Source organism: Engystomops pustulosus, chromosome 9, assembly GCF_040894005.1.
Source record: "Engystomops pustulosus chromosome 9, aEngPut4.maternal, whole genome shotgun sequence".
Classification (NCBI taxonomy): Eukaryota; Metazoa; Chordata; class Amphibia; order Anura; family Leptodactylidae; genus Engystomops; species Engystomops pustulosus.
Window position 1 is genome coordinate 77,755,853 of NC_092419.1, and position 18,044 is coordinate 77,773,896.

Sequence of the window (18,044 nt, forward strand, 5' to 3'; positions counted from 1 at the left end):
AGCAGATTTTTTGTGCTGAAAATCTCGGCTTATACACGAGTATATACGGTACTTTTTATTCAGTAAAATTTGGAAAAAAATAAAATCTATATAAATGAGGTATTTTAATGGTGGCGACCCATAGAATACAAATAATATACTATTTTTATGGTACAAAAAATCTTCCAAAAAATTTACTATTTTCATTTCCTCCACCAACAAAGGGTTAATAAAATCTCACTAAAATTTGTGTATTGTCAAAAAAATATTACAATTAGTAGACTGCACTTCCGTTTTGTTTTAACCCCTAAAAAAAAAAACCTAAAGGGTTAACAAACTTCTCCAAAGTTCTTTTTCATACATTGAAGGGTGTAGTTTCCATAATGGGGTCATTTAAGAGTGTAGCTATTATTTAGGCCTCTCACGGTCAATTAAAAGTTGAGCAGGTCCATCTAAATATGGGTTTTACTGATTTTCTAAAAAGTGTGAAAAATGGCACCCAAATTCTGAGCCTCATAACATTCTGGCAAAATATGTGGAATCTTAAAAAACCATGCCAACATAAAGCAGACATTTGAGAAATGTAAGTTATGAATTTGTTTGGGAGCTATGACTATCTGCATCAAAAGTAGAGGATGTAAAACTTTTTAAAATTTTTAAACTATCTCAAAATACCCTGGATATCTTATAGGATTCCAAAGATATAAGCACTTATAGCGACACAGGGCAGATTTGAAAAATGGGACCGCATCCTAAATTCCTAAATAGGCTAAATGCCAAAATTTAGAGCTGTGTGTGTGTGTAGGTGAGCTGTGTGTGTGTAGGTGAGCTGTGTGTGTGTGTGTGTGTGTAGGTGAGCTGTGTGTGTGTGTGTGTGTGTAGGTGAGCTGTGTGTGTGTAGGTGAGCTGTGTGTGTAGGTGAGCTGTGTGTGTGTGTGTGTAGGTGAGCTGTGTGTGTGTGTGTGTGTGTGTGTGTGTGTAGGTGAGCTGTGTGTGTGTAGGTGAGCTGTGTGTGTGTGTGTGTGTGTGTAGGTGAGCTGTGTGTGTGTGTAGGTGAGCTGTGTGTGTGTGTAGGTGAGCTGTGTGTGTGTGTGTGTGTGTGTGTGTGTAGGTGAGCTGTGTGTGTGTGTGTGTGTAGGTGAGCTGTGTGTGTGTGTGTGTGTGTAGGTGAGCTGTGTGTGTGTGTGTGTGTGTGTAGGTGAGCTGTGTGTGTAGGTGAGCTGTGTGTGTGTGTGTGTGTGTAGGTGAGCTGTGTGTGTGTGTGTGTGTGTGTGTGTGTAGGTGAGCTGTGTGTGTGTGTGTGTGTGTGTGTAGGTGAGCTGTGTGTGTGTGTGTGTGTGTGTAGGTGAGCTGTGTGTGTGTGTGTGTGTGTGTGTGTGTGTAGGTGAGCTGTGTGTGTGTGTGTGTGTAGGTGAGCTGTGTGTGTGTGTGTGTGTGTGTGTAGGTGAGCTGTGTGTGTGTGTGTGTAGGTGAGCTGTGAGCTGTGTGTGTGTGTGTGTGTGTAGGTGAGCTGTGTGTGTGTGTGTTTGTAGGTGAGCTGTGAGCTGTGAGCTGTGTGTGTGTGTGTGTGTAGGTGAGCTGTGTGTGTGTGTGTGTAGGTGAGCTGTGTGTGTGTGTGTGTGTGTGTGTGTGTAGGTGAGCTGTGAGCTGTGTGTGTGTGTGTGTGTGTGTGTGTGTGTAGGTGAGGTGTGTGTGTGTGTGTGTGTGTAGGTGAGCTGTGTGTGTGTGTGTGTTTGTAGGTGAGCTGTGAGCTGTGTGTGTGTGTGTGTGTGTGTGTGTGTGTGTGTGTGTGTGTGTGTGTGTGTAGGTGAGCTGTGTGTGTGTGTGTGTGTGTGTGTGTGTGTGTGTGTGTGTAGGTGAGCTGTGTGTGTGTGTGTGTGTAGGTGAGCTGTGTGTGTGTGTGTGTGTAGGTGAGCTGTGTGTGTGTGTGTGTAGGTGAGCTGTGTGTGTGTGTGTGTGTGTGTGTAGGTGAGCTGTGTGTGTGTGTGTGTGTAGGTGAGCTGTGTGTGTGTGTGTAGGTGAGCTGTGTGTGTGTAGGTGAGCTGTGTGTGTGTGTGTAGGTGAGCTGTGAGCTGTGTGTGTGTGTGTGTGGGTGAGCTGTGTGTGTGTGTGTGTGTAGGTGAGCTGTGAGCTGTGAGTGTGTGTGTGTAGGTGAGCTGTGTGTGTGTGTGTGTAGGTGAGGGGTGTGTGTGTGTGTGTGTGTGTAGGTGAGGTGTGTGTGTGTGTGTAGGTGAGGTGTGTGTGTGTGTGTGTGTGTGTGTGTAGGTGAGGTGTGTGTGTGTGTGTGTAGGTGAGGTGTGTGTGTGTGTGTGTAGGTGAGGTGTGTGTGTGTGTGTGTGTGTGTAGGTGAGGTGTGTGTGTGTGTGTGTAGGTGAGGTGTGTGTGTGTGTGTGTGTGTAGGTGAGGTATGTGTGTGTGTGTGTGTGTGTGTGGGTGAGGTAGGTGAGCTGTGAGCTGTGAGTGTGTGTGTGTGTGTGTGGGTGAGCTGTGTGTGTGTGTGTGTAGGTGAGCTGTGAGCTGTGAGTGTGTGTGTGTAGGTGAGCTGTGTGTGTGTGTGTGTAGGTGAGGTGTGTGTGTGTGTGTGTGTGTAGGTGAGGTGTGTGTGTGTGTGTGTGTAGGTGAGGTGTGTGTGTGTGTGTGTGTGTAGGTGAGGTGTGTGTGTGTGTGTGTAGGTGAGGTGTGTGTGTGTGTGTGTGTAGGTGAGGTGTGTGTGTGTGTGTGTAGGTGAGGTGTGTGTGTGTGTGTGTGTGTGTGTGTGTAGGTGAGGTGTGTGTGTGTGTGTGTAGGTGAGCTGTGTGTGTGTGTAGGTGAGCTGTGTGTGTGTGTGTAGGTGAGCTGTGTGTGTGTGTGTAGGTGAGCTGTGTGTGTGTGTGTAGGTGAGCTGTGTGTGTGTGTGTAGGTGAGCTGTGTGTGTGTGTGTAGGTGAGCTGTGTGTGTGTGTGTAGGTGAGCTGTGTGTGTGTGTGTAGGTGAGCTGTGTGTGTGTGTGTAGGTGAGCTGTGTGTGTGTGTGTAGGTGAGCTGTGTGTGTGTGTGTAGGTGAGCTGTGTGTGTGTGTAGGTGAGCGTAGGTGAGGTGTGTGTGTGTGTGTGTGTAGGTGAGGTGTGTGTAGGTGAGGTGTGTGTGTAGGTGAGGTGGGTGTGTGTGTGTGTGTGTGTGTAGGTGAGGTGGGTGTGTGTGTGTGTGTGTGTGTGTGTGTAGGTGAGGTGGGTGTGTGTGTGTGTGTGTGTGTGTAGGTGAGCTGTGTGTGTGTGTAGGTGAGCTGTGTGTGTGTGTAGGTGAGCTGTGTGTGTGTGTAGGTGAGCTGTGTGTGTGTGTGTGTGTGTGTGTGTGTAGGTGAGCTGTGTGTGTGTGTAGGTGAGCTGTGTGTGTAGGTGAGCTGTGTGTGTGTAGGTGAGCTGTGTGTGTGTAGGTGAGCTGTGTGTGTGTAGGTGAGCTGTGTGTGTGTAGGTGAGCTGTGTGTGTGTGTGTGTGTAGGTGAGCTGTGTGTGTAGGTGAGCTGTGTGTGTGTGTAGGTGAGCTGTGAGCTGTGTGTGTGTGTGTGTGTGTAGGTGAGCTGTGAGCTGTGTGTGTGTGTGTGTGTGTGTGTGTGTAGGTGAGGTGAGCTGTGTGTGTGTGTAGGTGAGCTGTGTAGGTGAGGTGTGTGTGTGTGTGTGTAGGTGAGGTGTGTGTGTGTGTGTGTAGGTGAGGTGTGTGGGTGAGGTGTGTGTGTGTGTGTGTGTGTAGGTGAGCTGTGTGTGTGTGTGTGTGTGTGTGTGTGTGTAGGTGAGCTGTGAGCTGTGTGTGTGTGTGTGTGTGTGTGTAGGTGAGGTGTGTGTGTGTGTGTGTGTAGGTGAGCTGTGTGTGTGTGTGTTTGTAGGTGAGCTGTGTGTGTGTGTGTGTGTGTGTGTGTAGGTGAGCTGTGTGTGTGTGTGTGTGTGTGTGTAGGTGAGGTGTGTGTGTGTGTGTAGGTGAGGTGTGTGTGTGTGTGTGTGTAGGTGAGGTGTGTGTGTGTGTGTGTAGGTGAGCTGTGAGCTGTGTGTGTGTGTGTGTGTGTGTCAACAGGGATATTTTAATTGGTGTAAAAAATATTTTTTTCTTTTTTTTTTGGAAGCCTAAATCTGGGGTGCGTCCTATAGTAAGAAGCGTCTTATAGTCCGAAAAATACGGTAGTTAAAAATATAGTTATGCAAAGTAATTTGCTGAACCTTTTTGCATTTTAGCCCCATTTTAATGCCATTGAGTTCATGAAAAATTACAAACAGTAAATTATGTTTCAAACTGTAAATTTTTCTTATTTTTCCACCTCAGGTACTGCCAGTGTAGCAAGAGCTTGGAGCTCCAATTTTGATGATATCATTGGCAATCATATTAAAAATTTCTTCATAGAGAGAGTAAACATAAAAGTGGAAAATGTCCTGGCAGAATACCCAGATTTCTTTGCTCTTTTACTTGTCCTTCTGCTGACAGGTAGGTACTAATGCATATGTGATATAGAATGCATGAAAGCAAAATTTATTGCATTCTGTTATATCCATAATTGCTTTAAATTTTTTGACATTTTATATGCGTGCCTTCCCTATAATCCAGTGTCCTTTTCTGTTAGAGTGGTCAGCTTGAGTTCCTTATATTGTTTGCACTTTACTAAGCTTCCAATCCCATGATTTCTCAGCTTATCATCATGTGTGCAGGTAGAGCCATTATCCAGTGCTCATGTGACACAGATGTATCCCCACTGACTTGAGCAAATTGAAGGTAGGTTATACCAGCAATTTAGCGAACTGCTATTATTTTCCCCACCCATTCCCAATTCACCTATAAGCCAAGCATACATTTGTTAATGAAAGTTTAAAATCTTGTATGTCTTACCATTATCTGAAGTTGGGAACAGTAGGGATACCCCACCCCCCTATATTTTGAATGGGATTCATTCAAAATGTATACCATTTGTCTAATGCATATGGTCAAGTTAGGAGTTGTCCAGGAGTTAACCCCTTACCGAATTCGCCCTTTTTCGTTTTTACGTTTCCATTTTTCACTCCAAACCCCCCCCCCCCCCCCCTTTCAAAAATCCATATCTTTTTTTTTTTTTTTTTCATGGAAAACGCTGTGTGAGGGTTTGTTTTTTTGTGCACTTCATAATGACTGTATTAAAAGGGTATTCCTGGAATATGAAGGTTTGACACAAAAACCCATGATGATATAAATAAATGAATACAACAATACTCAATGTCATTAGTCACAAAACCGAGCTTAAATAGTTTGATTTTATGATTTACAAAATTTATGGCCTCTAAGGTAGGTGGAGTTATCATTAAGATGGCTGCCACTGGAAACTACAAGTTCCATGATCCTTTAGTTCTCAGTAACTCCTCCTCCATCTTAGGCTCTGCTCCCAGTGATGATATGACAGACTTTCTTGCTCTGTTACCATAGTAATGATGTGTAACTGCCATCACCACAACACTGGCCATACTAGATGCAGTGCAACCAACTGACTACAGACAAACATAGTGCTGATCACATGACCTCCCCAGGCAGGTGCAGGACATGTGATGTGGACATGTGACCAGCGGCCATCTTCTGTCCGGTGTCTGCTCCACAACGGACCGTGCGGAGGAAATTAACGGACTGATTAAAAGGCCAGTAGCATTTTAATTTTCCATCGCAGTGTATGTCATAAGCATTTTTCTGCTAACGGGAGCAAAATTTTAAATAACTAAATACATATTTGCTTATATTTTGAGTACCCATTTGTATATGAATTATGCTGATTCCTGGAATACCCATTTAAATATTGACGCGGTGAGGTCACTGTCAATATTGGGGCATTGACATCAATGGGGATTCCCATACTTCCTAAATGGGCAATGAACAAGTTGTATGTGTAGATAATACTTGAATGGGCACAAACTACACATGTAGAGCTGTGTACAGAATTTTCTGAGCATCATAGATGAGGAATGAACAGGTTGTATATTGGTGAAATATGTGTAAATTATGGTGAAATTGAACATACATTACACATATTTGGCTGTGTACATAATTTCCTGTACATTCGTAATGGGGAATGAACAGGATGTATGGGTAGATTAAATTGGTAACACATTTACATCTGTGTTCAGAATTCCCTAAGCATCCTAGATAAGGAACAAACAGGTGGAATGAATACATATTACACAAAGAATTTCGAGTACATCCTAGATGGGGAATATGGTGGAATAAATATACAGACAGCCCCCTACAGACGAACACCTGATTTACAGAAGGACCTCTGTATGTTGGCACAGTATATACTCTTGTATAAGCAGAGTTTTTCAGCACAAAAAATGTCAGCATCGCCACCCCAGCCTGACCCTAAATTATTTCTTAAACTCTGATAACCCCTTTAACACCAGAGACTAGGCAGGTGTTCCCCAGTGTTTCCTGGCACCTCCTCTTCTGTAGCAGTCTATATGACACATATTTAGGTGTACAGAATTCCCTTAACATTCTAGATGGGGAATGTAATGGTTGTATGTGTAGATTACTGTGGAATCAATATATATTACAATTATTTAGCCCTGTACAGGTTTCCTGGTGCATCCAAGAAGAGGAATAAACTGGTTTCATATATAGATTATAAAGGAATGAACATGGATAACTCATGTAAAACTTTGTACATAATTCCCTGAGCACCCTTGTTGGGAATGATCAAGTTGTATTGGTAGATTATGGTGGAAGGAACATGTATTACACATATACAGCTGTGTGCAGAATTCCATGAGCAACCTAGATAAGGATTGAACTGGTTAAATCTATAGGGTATGGTAACATAACACATTCAACAGTGAACAGAATTTTCTGAACATCATACATAGGGAATAAAAAGTTTGTATGTGTAGATTATGGGGGAATGAACATGTATAACACATGCGTCTGTGTACAGAATTCCCTGAGCATTTTAAATGTGTAATGCACAGGTTATCTATGTAAATTACAGTGGAATGAATGTATATTAGACCTATCCAGATGCTTGCAGGGTTCCCTGAGCATCATATAAGGGGAATACACAGATTAGTTGTGTAGATTATGGTGGAATAAACACCTTTTCAGCTTTGTAGACAATTCCCTCAGCATCCTAGATAAGGGAAGAACAGGTTATAAGTGTAGATTATTCAGAAAATTTAAATTCTAACTTGTAGGATGCACATGAAATTCTGTACACATCTACGGATGTATACTTATGTTCATTGCAGTGTAATCTTCATATAGAATATGTTCTTTCCCCATCTCTGGTGCATCTGGAAATTCTGCACACTGCAGAATATATGTAATAATAATGTAATCTATACATACAACCTCTTCATTTCCTATCTGGGATGTGCAAGGAATTCTGCACACAGCTGAATATGTATAATAAAAGTCCATAGCACTATACTCTATACATATAACCTATAAATTCCTCATTTATGTTACTCAGGGAGTTCTGTACATGATGTTCATTCCACCGTAATCTACACATACAACCTGTTCATTCCCAGTGTAAAAAGCATGGGAATCTCATTATACATCTCCTTTTTATCTGTAATAATTAGTTTTAATGTTCATTCTTTTTTTTTTCTTTTTAATACAGTATGTCACATTCTTATCTAGTGACCAGGGCAAGGAACATAACAGGAATTAATTGAATTGGGGATAAACTTTTGTTTCGTTAGAACTTCCAGTAATTCATTTTCTAATCATTTATTTGTGGCAGTGACCCATCACATTATACATGGTTAATTGCCATTAGAATTGTTTGTGCTTTTTCAGCAAAAATTAATGAACAATAATGAGCTCATTACGCCAATGAAGGCTATTCTGCATGCAGTGCAGTGAATTTCGGGTCAGCTTTTTAAAAAAAAAATGTTTTTGAATGGCTTATAAATTAGTTGATTTACTGACCAGAACCCAAATGCGATGGAATGAATGAACAGATCTGCTCTTCCTTTCTTCCTTTCTTCCAGATCACTTATTCCTTTCAGCTTTTTGTACTTTCTTTGACCTATCTGATTGTATTCACATATAAAACATTTTATATTACTTTGAAACTCAGTATTTTTCATTTCAAAGCTACAGGATGTCGAAAATCAACCTGTTTATTTTTTTTTACAATACAATTAAATTCCAGGACCTTTTATAAATCTGGTTTTGTAAAATCATTGCAGCATCTTTTCTCCTTTTTGCTAGTGGATCTGTATTCCTTTTACCTATTACAATCACTAGGTGGTAGTTTATCCCTATGAATAATTGTAACCATTTTTTGAGAAACTGATGTTTACAAAACAACTTTTGTTTCTTCAGTGTTATTGGCTGTCGGTGTTAGTGAGTCAGCGCTGGTTAACAAGGTTTTCACCGCTGTCAATCTTCTTGTGTTGGCCTTTGTCATCCTGTCTGGCTTTCTAAAAGGTGATCTCAAAAACTGGAATCTTACACTGGAAGATTATAATCTCACATCTAATGCATCTGGCAGGTGAGACCATTTACCTAGACGTCTAGAAAAATTTATTTTTCAGGGCAAAGTGACCTGTATTTTCTTGCAGGGATTAGTACATAATGAAAATCTATAGGGGGCTGCAAGTTTAACAGCAATTGAACCCCATCCTCCTTTTTGTCTTTTACATTAAAAAAAAGGAAACATTCCCCTATATTAAGTGAGGTCGGGCCCACTTTTTTACTTTTCCATTGTCTAGGGCATTGAGATATATAATAATAATATTTTTATTTTGCACTACTATTTTGTAAATGGCTAACCGCTAAGAAATGTTAACTTATAGGGGGATATTTGTCATACACCGGCGCTAATGCGCTTTTTTTTTTTTTTTTTTTTTTTTTTTGTCGCGCGTTACATCAAGAGGCTGAAGCCTCTTGATATATCCGGTGGGGTGCTGCACAGCGTTTATTTGCCCTGGGGTAGAAATGAACGCAGCCGGTGACTTTTTACATGTGAAAATTCACCAGCTGCAGCGAGTGCGCAGGCGCGGGGTCAGTAACGCCCCATGCCAGCCGCGCCCCTTCACGCCCCACTGACGTGAAGTTGGCAGAGTGAACTAAATCATTGCAAGTCCTAGCAATAACCTTGCAGGTTAATAAATATGCCCCATAGAGTTCAACAATACAGTACAAGTTAAATATTAAATTATATGAAGATAATTTTTCAAATATTCATTAACATTTTCGCATATGCTTAAAAGGTTAAATAAATAATGGATAGAAAACTTCTAACCATTGCTTGCTCTGTTTACAGTGTCGGTGAATTTGGTTCCGGAGGTTTTGCGCCGTTTGGGTTTAGTGGAGTTGCTGCTGGAGCTGCAGCATGTTTTTATGCATTTGTGGGATTTGACTGCATAGCCACTACAGGTTAGTAAATATACAATAATAGACGGTGGTCTATGAATTATGGAGACTTGTTTGATTTTTTTTTTTTTTTTTTTTTTTTATGGGGGCTCATTTGGGGTTTCTCCAACCCCCACCACCTACTGGTTTAGATGGTTTTGGAAGCGCAGCATATATAAAGGAAGAAATGGATAGTGTCCAGTATGGTCATACCAGTGCCATCACACTACAGCTTGTGACGTCTTTATTCTGTGTCTTGAATTTTTGGAAGGAATAGAAACTCTATTCATTTTTAGGATATGACTACGGCTCCAATGCCGTTTTTTTGTATATAAGCATAGCTATTTATTTTTGCATTGTTCTACTGTGAAGCGGCGGCTGTTTCTCTGCAAAGGAACCAGGACAACCTATCCCTGTACATGAAAGAATTAATTGGTAAGAGTGAGTAAAAACCTCCCATCAGCAGTAAGGGCATTGAAGATTAATCATGGCAGGGTCTTTCAGCATGCCAATGATCCCAAGCACATCACCAGGACTATGAAGGAGTGGCTTCATAAGAAGCATTTCAAGATCCAGTAGTGGCCTAGCCAGTCTCCACATCTTGACCCCATAGAAAACCTTTAGAAGGAGTTGAAAGTCCATGTTGCCACGCAACATCCCAAAAACATCACTGCTCTAGAAGAGATCTGCGTGGAGGAAAGGGCCAACACTTGAAGACTTGCAGAAAACAAGACGTTAAAGTGCCTTAAAAGATTATAGATCTTTATTAAGATGACTTCTAATGTGGGCGTTAAAAGGTCACATTGTGCAATCAATCCACAAGATCCCAGAACACTGCATATTTTTATTGCATTAGATTAGTGATGGCGAACCTTTTAGAGACAGAGTGCCCAACCTACAACCAAAACCTACATTTATGTTGCAAAGTGCCAACATGACAATTTAAGCAGTAACCTATTGATCCCAACTGTATCACAAGTTTCAATCGTATTGGCGTCCTGAGGAAACCAATGCAACAGAAAGAAGATGAAGAAATTATAGCTTCCTTCCAGGTTCCACTGAAGAGAAACAATTAGGGGACCCAAAGCAGGAGCTCCAATGATAATCCATCTCTGTCCACACCTTCTCGCTTCTTGTGTAGTCCTGGCAGCCAAGGAGGTGTCGCTTTAGCATGGCATGTCCATGGCTGTCTTGGACTGCAGGAGAAAGCCATTAGTCACAGCTAGCAAATTCTGTGCTGGGGTGAAGGCCTGGGTGCCCACAGAAAGGGCTTGGAGTGCGAGATGATGGACTCAAGAGTAGGGACCCAACTAGTCCAACTCTCTATGCCCCGCGTTTAGTGGTCTAAATGCTTGTACTGTCACTTTATTGGGAATAGGACTTATAGGTGGAAATACAAAGAATTGGTAATGTTTCCCATTTGGTCAGTATTATTTCTACAATGTGTTTCTTTTTCTTTTTTTTTTTTTCCCTTTTTTCCTCCAGGTGAAGAAGCCAAGAACCCTCAACGTTCTATCCCAATTGGTATTATTGTATCACTCTTGGTCTGCTTTGTGGCTTACTTTGGAGTATCTGCTGCACTAACACTTATGATGCCTTACTTTCTACTTAATAAAGATAGCCCTCTGCCAGCAGCATTTGGGCATGTGGGTTGGGAACCTGCTCGTTACATTGTGTCTGTTGGATCCCTCTGTGCCCTTTCAACAAGGTAAAGTTTCTTTAGTTGGAAAAACTGTTAACTGTTAATCCCCTTTAGGTATACAATTGGTATATACAACTCATAGATTTTGTTGCAGAGGGGCACACAAGCTTTTTTTTTTTTTTCTTCTTCTTTGCTGTGAAAGGGAAATTCCCATTGAAACATTTATTGCATATTCGCAAGATATGCCATAAATGTTCTGACAATGCCATTGCCACTCTTCCCTTTTTTGAGTCTGGGTCGCCTGACTTCTATCTTGCAGGTGACTTCAGGGGAGAGGTGCTCTTGCTTCTGAGAGCTCTGAAAATAGTTGCTCAAGAATCTAAAGGGCCTTTGGGAAGTTCCAAATGTGTTATTGGGAGAGAGCTGTGATGCACAGCCCACTTCTCTACACTCTCACACTCCACTTCTCACAGGTGCAGACTCTCATTCATGAAACAGATGCATGTCTGTATTTTATATCATATTCCTCAGAGCTTAGTCATCAATTTATTAGACATTTGACAGCCTAGCATTCTGTATACTATATACACCAACAGACTGAGCATTTAATCAGGGGTGTAACTAGGAGAGGCAGAGCCTCCTAGCAGACTCCTGAATCAGGCTTCACTTCCCCCTTTTAAAAAATATACAGAGTTGTATACTCACAATGGGAGTTATAATCACTTACAGTGGCCCAGATTTATTGAACCAGTTTTTTTTTTTTCTTAGTGCAAACTGCTTGCACAAAATGTGTCCCAGACATGTTTGTGGCACAAACACATTTGTTTTGTGGCTGCACTTTACCTGATGCAACAGTTAGACCATGAGACCAAAAAGGTTGTACCAAAAGAAGTTGGTGCATTCTGCCAGAGCATTGTAGGGAGCGGCAGATTCATAACAATCGTGCAACACATTTCATGAATCTGTCACACCTTGCACACTACACAGGCAAACTGCAGATAGTGAAGTTTGCACTATTTTTGATAAATCTCAGTCAGTTTATACACACAGAATATATATGTAGATATAGGACCATATACACAGACCTACAGCTTATGCATATCATATATGTACCCATACAGCAAATACATACACTGACACAATACCACATACAGCATGCACACCGCAATACACCTAGAATACTTAAGAAGCCGAGGCCCCCTGACACTGCAGACCCCATAGCAGTTGCTATGGCTGCTACCACTTTAAGTTACGCCATTCATTTAATGTTGACACTCAGAATAGCATTTGCGTGACCGCTCCACTCATGTGCTGATGACCATAGGAAAAGACTGCACTGGGGCAGTAAAATGCACAACTATAGGCATGAGCCCGTAGAAGTATGTGGACGTGTGCAAGCTGCTACATTTCAAATTCATCTACATGAGGCCTTAATCTGATACCAGAAACGTGGCTGTAGCTGCTTCAGAGCTCAATATATAGGCAACTAAAGTGCGATTAGCCCTTCAGCCTCTGAGCCCGACTCATCTCTTGCAAAATACGATGGTTTTCTGCAAGTATTTGGAGAAATTTTATTTTTTTTCATAAGTAAACGATTTCACGTAAAAGGGGGGGGGAATTCTAAGAAGGAAATATCATGCCCTACCTGAGGGGCTGCTAGTTTAGAGGGGTAAAAGTAGGCAGGTTCTCTTTTACTAGATCTGTTAGGTGGAGATACAGAAGCATAATAAGTGTGGATATAAAGGTGCCAGGTTACATTTTACATTTACTCTCACTTCTACAGTTTATTGGGTTCAATGTTTCCAATGCCACGTGTTATCTATGCAATGGCTGAAGATGGACTCCTCTTTAAGTTTCTTGCTAGTGTCAATAAAAGAACGAAGACTCCACTGATTGCAACCATTGTTTCTGGTATTGTGTCAGGTGAGATACAAGTCAAAATATGTCAGAAAAATATTGTGAATTATGTTCTTGTGTAGCTGCTAACCAGTGTTTTCACTTAAAGGGTTTAGAAGTGGCCAATTCACGCTACCTTAAAAGGGCTACACTACCTTTATAGTACAATACAATAAAAACGGTTTTACAGTAAATTTATGGCAGCCTTTTGCTTGCTATTTTTTACCATGTTGACTAAGGTCATGAGGTTAAGTTTGGAGAATGAAAAAATAACATTTGAGTCGATTGTTCTTCGGCCTCATGCACACGACCATATGCTCTTTTCTGTTCTGGATATATGGCTGTATTCTGGTCATTAATAGGGACTTGCTTATATATATATATCAACGTATTGCACAGTATCCATACCGTATAATACAGTGGTTTGGCAAATGATGGATGGCTGGCTGACAGATTGCATCTCCCACTGGTTCTGGATACTGCACGTATATATGTGCACAGCCGCAGCACGTATTTAGCCCATATTTTATACGTTCCCACAAAGTTCTATGGGCCGTACGAAACGGAAATATGGTGGAAAATAGGAAATATATATATTTTTTTATACAGCTTACGTACGGTACAGTGTACAATACGGCCATGTACATGGATGGCTGTATTGCCCATTGGAATGCATGTGGCCATAGTCCGGCCGTATATATGGCCGTGTATACGGTCAGTTTTATATGGTCGTGTCCATGGGGTCCTTGCTCATTATAGCTGCTTAAAATGGTATGTAACAATTCAACAAATTAATTTGCATAAATCAGTGGGTCAATAACTTTAGACTTCATTGAAAGCCTGATTTTTTCCTTCCAACATTATTGTGGGTTTCAAAGATGATTTTAAAAAGTTTTGGAAACTTTAGAAAATGCTAATATCCCAGGGGGAGTTAGTACAACACCATCTTTTCTTTCTGTGAATAACCACAACTACATCGACCTGACTAAATGTGCCATGTTGGACACTCATGCGGAGACTTGTTTCTTTTCTACATACATCTAAGTGGAGGAATCCGTGGTGTGATATGCTTCTGCCCCTGAAGATGCTGTATTTCCTTTGCTTCTCAGAGAGGAAACTGAGCAAATGCAATTGTATATTCTAGACAGGAGAGAGAAAAGAATGGAGATCATGTCACATTCTACTCTTCAGACATTGACTGGCTATGCATATATTATATTACAAATATAATTTATTATAGTACCATCATATTCCAGCGTAATTTAGAAGTCATGGAATACATATACAAATAGACATTACCGAGTAACGACTTCTAAAACCTGCATTATATAGTGCGCATTTTAGACACTCCTTTCCAATATTTTCAGCTTTCCTTCTCTGTGCACCATAAATGCATTTTTTTCTTTTTCACTTGGTGCATCCATTTTTTTTTTTTCTCCTTTTTTATACTTTCTACACCACTCCTTTACTCAACAATCGACATCCCACTTAGAAGAAAGCCAACCTTGCTTATTCCGTGGTGCACAGCTCTTTACATAAAGATTAAAAACACATGTTTCCCTATACTGTATGTATAATTCAAGAAACTGAAAAAGTACGGTATGCCTGGAAAGTTAAAGTGCCCTACATAATCGTGGGTTCACTTAGGTGGGGCTTTGGAGCCAGAAGATTCTTAAAAGTTTCTCCAATACAGATCCTTGTCAGGTTCTATGGCCTTAATAGAGTTCCTTACTTGGGATTCCCTTTTTATTTACTACACTGGAGAGTCCTTTAGAGAGGAGAGCCCAATAATACAATCTTATCAGACTTAAAGATAAGGTGTCACCAGATTGCACTCCACTAAACTAATAGCTCCCACTTTTATGTGCAACCTTGTCTTTTTTCCTATATAAAAAAATATCCATCGAAGTCCTGAGAAAACGAGCAGAGAAGAGTCAGATTTTTGAGGCTGCAGTGGGAGGATATCTTTAGACACCCCTATCTTTGGCTCCACAGTATATAGAAAAATAGTTTGTGTCATATTAAAAATAATATAATTAAATTCCTGCATTTAAAAAAAATATGTATCTCTGATTGTTTAGCTCTCAGAACTACAAACTTGAAAGATGAGCTACTCTTTTAATATAATCCCAAAATCATGTGAGATTTCACATAAGAGGGAATTCTAGAAAGGACATTACATCCCCTACCTGAGGGGACTGGTAGTTTAACCTCTTTGTGACCCTTGGTGGTCCTTGGTGCCCTTTTTTGTGTAAATGGGACGTAAACAGCACTCATGAAGGGGTTAATGGTGTAAAAGCTGGTGCATGCATTTTGATGTAATTTTTATGTATAACTGACTGGACTTGCCTGCATAGTAAATGTGTTTATATTTATATAGTGTGTGCACTTCTGTGCTAATGTGCTTTTGTTCTGTTCCATTCTAATTTATTTTCAGCAATTATGGCTTTCCTTTTTGAACTGAAAGTCCTTGTTGAGTTGATGTCTATTGGTACCTTACTTGCCTACTCCCTGGTGGCTGCCTGTGTTGTTATTCTTAGGTAAGATATATAGTATCATGCCTTATCCATTTATATTTGTATTGTAGAGATGTGTTGTGCAACATCCCCCACTGAAGTCTAGCCTTTTCTTGTGGGCCGGGGCCCAGAATACCGGAGTGGCTGGCTAGTGCAGCCTAGGGCACGCTGTGGTCATGGTGCTTAGTATGGGGGTCGGAGTACTGACCTACAGCCTGGCATGTCTACAGTAGGTGGTGTGTGCAAGAAATATGGACAGAGGCTGATGCAATGGTTTCTCCCTGGAGCAACCCCACAGAAGTACGTAGGATGAATCCCTGTGAGATGGATGTGGAGCCTGTGTTGGTAAGCAGCCTTATCCAGGGATTAGACAGAGGCAACATTGTGCAAATCAATTTATAGTTCTTTTTTCAACTTTAAACAGGCAACGGCCAAATGATAGCAACAGATTCGGCAAGCTGGAAGGCTCATGGAGATAGTTAGTCCACAGGGAGGTTTATTCACAGCATGGTAATAACTTCAGGCTGCACTGGTAGCGATGGAGCTGAGTTCCGGTTGGGGACTCTCCTCTGCTTATTGGAGCTGACGTTCTCCAAGATGGAGTGTCTCTCTCCTCCTGTGCTCCTGCCCACCAGGGGTTTATATACTCCCTTAGTCAGGTACTAGCACTTTCCAATCTGTGTCTTAAAGCTGCAATTACGAAGTTTCCCGTGTTACAGCTTCTGAAATCGAGAGGGACACGTTTGCAACACATACCTAACCCTTTGCATTTGTAGGGGTGTTAAAGTTGCATTAAACCATTATGATACATGGATTGTACAGGGGCTGGATGAAGCTAGACATATTTTTTTTGCTCCTGGACCAATTGCTTTACACAGCCTGTCCCTGCAGTGTTAATCTTCAGGACTGTCTTTATGTGGGAAAGAAACGAAGTGGCAAATAACTTTATTGCCTTGGGATTTCAGGTACCAACCAGAGAGACCAAACTGCTCATTCAAAACCACTGAGATGGTGAAACTGAATAAGGAAGATAATGAGAAGACCGACACTGATCTTCAAGTTACCATGACTAAAAATGATAAATTCAGCATCAGGAATCTTGTGTCCCAGAGCAGCGATGTTCCCACCAAAACTTCAGGACGCATTGTATACGGCTGTGTGTCAGTAATTTGTGAGTAGATCATACAGTAGATCATTTTCATACAGGACACATGTTTATTATTAGAAACGTCCCATTATGTGTGAATTTTTTTATTTATTTTTTTGTTTTTTTTTCAGCAATTTTGTTTATCTTCATGTGTGTGATACTTGGTCAGAAGCTTGGTGACATTCTAACTGGAAGTCCCATCTGGATCACGGTCTTGAGCCTTCTGTCTGCAGCGTCTGCTGCTGTTACGTTTATTATCTGGAAACAACCTGAGAGCAAAACTCATTTGTCATTTAAAGTAAGTTAAATCTAAGAAGAATGTTTGTGTGTATATATTTGTGTGTGTGTGTAGCAGTGTTTTTGTGTGCTATACAGTAGTACTGAATGCATCCAGTGTGTGCAGCTTTCCCTTTCTTTTGACTACAAGGAAACAATAAATTTGACTTTAAAATATTTTTTCCTCTAAATTATTTATGCATTTATCCGACAGGTGCCAGCACTCCCCATGTTGCCTTTATTTAGTGTATTTGTCAACCTCTATTTCATGGTACAGTTTACTGCTGAAACTTGGATTCGATTTGCTATCTGGATGGTCTTAGGTAAAGTTCATTTCTTGTTGCTTTCAATTTGCGCACATTTTCTGCAGAACTGTGTGACTGGATAGAGAAACCAGATTATCAAAAAAATCTAACAGGGTCAGCAGATTTAACCCAATCAATTAAACTGAACTAAACAAGATGGAATTATTTTCTTTGCTCCTTCTGGTGATCAGGTTATTGTAATGGGTTAATCGCAGGTATACCAAATGCTAATGAATCATTATAGCTAATTTTCAAAGAAACAAATCCACTAATAACTGTTGCAGTAACTCCTCCTAAACTCCAATCCTCTTCTTTTAATGTGTGTCATGTAAAGCATGGAGTGAAACAATCACCTGTGGGCAAAACAAGCCAGCCAACAACTTTATTTTAGCCGGTACTTCTCCCTGCGCTTATGCTGCTATAGTCAGGAGAGCAGCATAAGGTAAGGCCTAGAGTGCTCCGATACTCTCCTTTCTTCACTCTTTAAACAGCTGCAGTCCTCTTCTCCTCAGCTTGTACAGAAGAGAAGATGATTGCTGCTTCAGGGGAGTGGGGAAAGCTGAGTATATGTGTTTTTTTTCACGGTAAATGGAGGTTGACTGGTGATTTGAATAGAGGGGGCATACATTGGGTGCTAGAGAAAAAAGGCTATTATAAATGGTGGTTGCTCTCAAAAGGCTGATGTCCACAAAATTTCCAATACAATTCTGGTGTCATTAAATATCCCCTTTAATATAATATCAGAATTGTGTTTATAGTTGATAAAGAACCAGAAATATTCACTGTTAAAGTTGTAATAAAAAATGCGATTTTAAAATCCCAACTGTAACTTTAAGCCCGTAGCGCATTATGATGTCGATGTACGTTGTTAATGAATTAAGGTCACTGGCTGAGACCTCTTAACCCCTTAAGGACGCAGGGTTTTTCGGCTGATTTCTCGCTCTCCAAC

The 18,044-nt window shown here is 40.9% G+C and overlaps 1 protein-coding gene across 2 annotated transcripts in view; it reads left to right on the forward strand.

The window, feature by feature from the left end:
- Positions 1 to 18,044, forward strand: part of SLC7A3 (solute carrier family 7 member 3) — a 63,525-nt gene that overhangs the window by 35,786 nt on the left and 9,695 nt on the right. For both annotated transcript variants that reach the window (XM_072125575.1, XM_072125576.1), the window contains exons 3-11: positions 4,268 to 4,426; positions 8,282 to 8,450; positions 9,225 to 9,337; positions 10,799 to 11,021; positions 12,739 to 12,878; positions 15,289 to 15,391; positions 16,333 to 16,538; positions 16,646 to 16,812; positions 17,005 to 17,113. In XM_072125575.1, the coding sequence (XP_071981676.1) occupies positions 4,268 to 4,426; positions 8,282 to 8,450; positions 9,225 to 9,337; positions 10,799 to 11,021; positions 12,739 to 12,878; positions 15,289 to 15,391; positions 16,333 to 16,538; positions 16,646 to 16,812; positions 17,005 to 17,113 (1,389 nt within the window). The remainder of the gene's footprint in view (positions 1 to 4,267; positions 4,427 to 8,281; positions 8,451 to 9,224; positions 9,338 to 10,798; positions 11,022 to 12,738; positions 12,879 to 15,288; positions 15,392 to 16,332; positions 16,539 to 16,645; positions 16,813 to 17,004; positions 17,114 to 18,044) is intronic.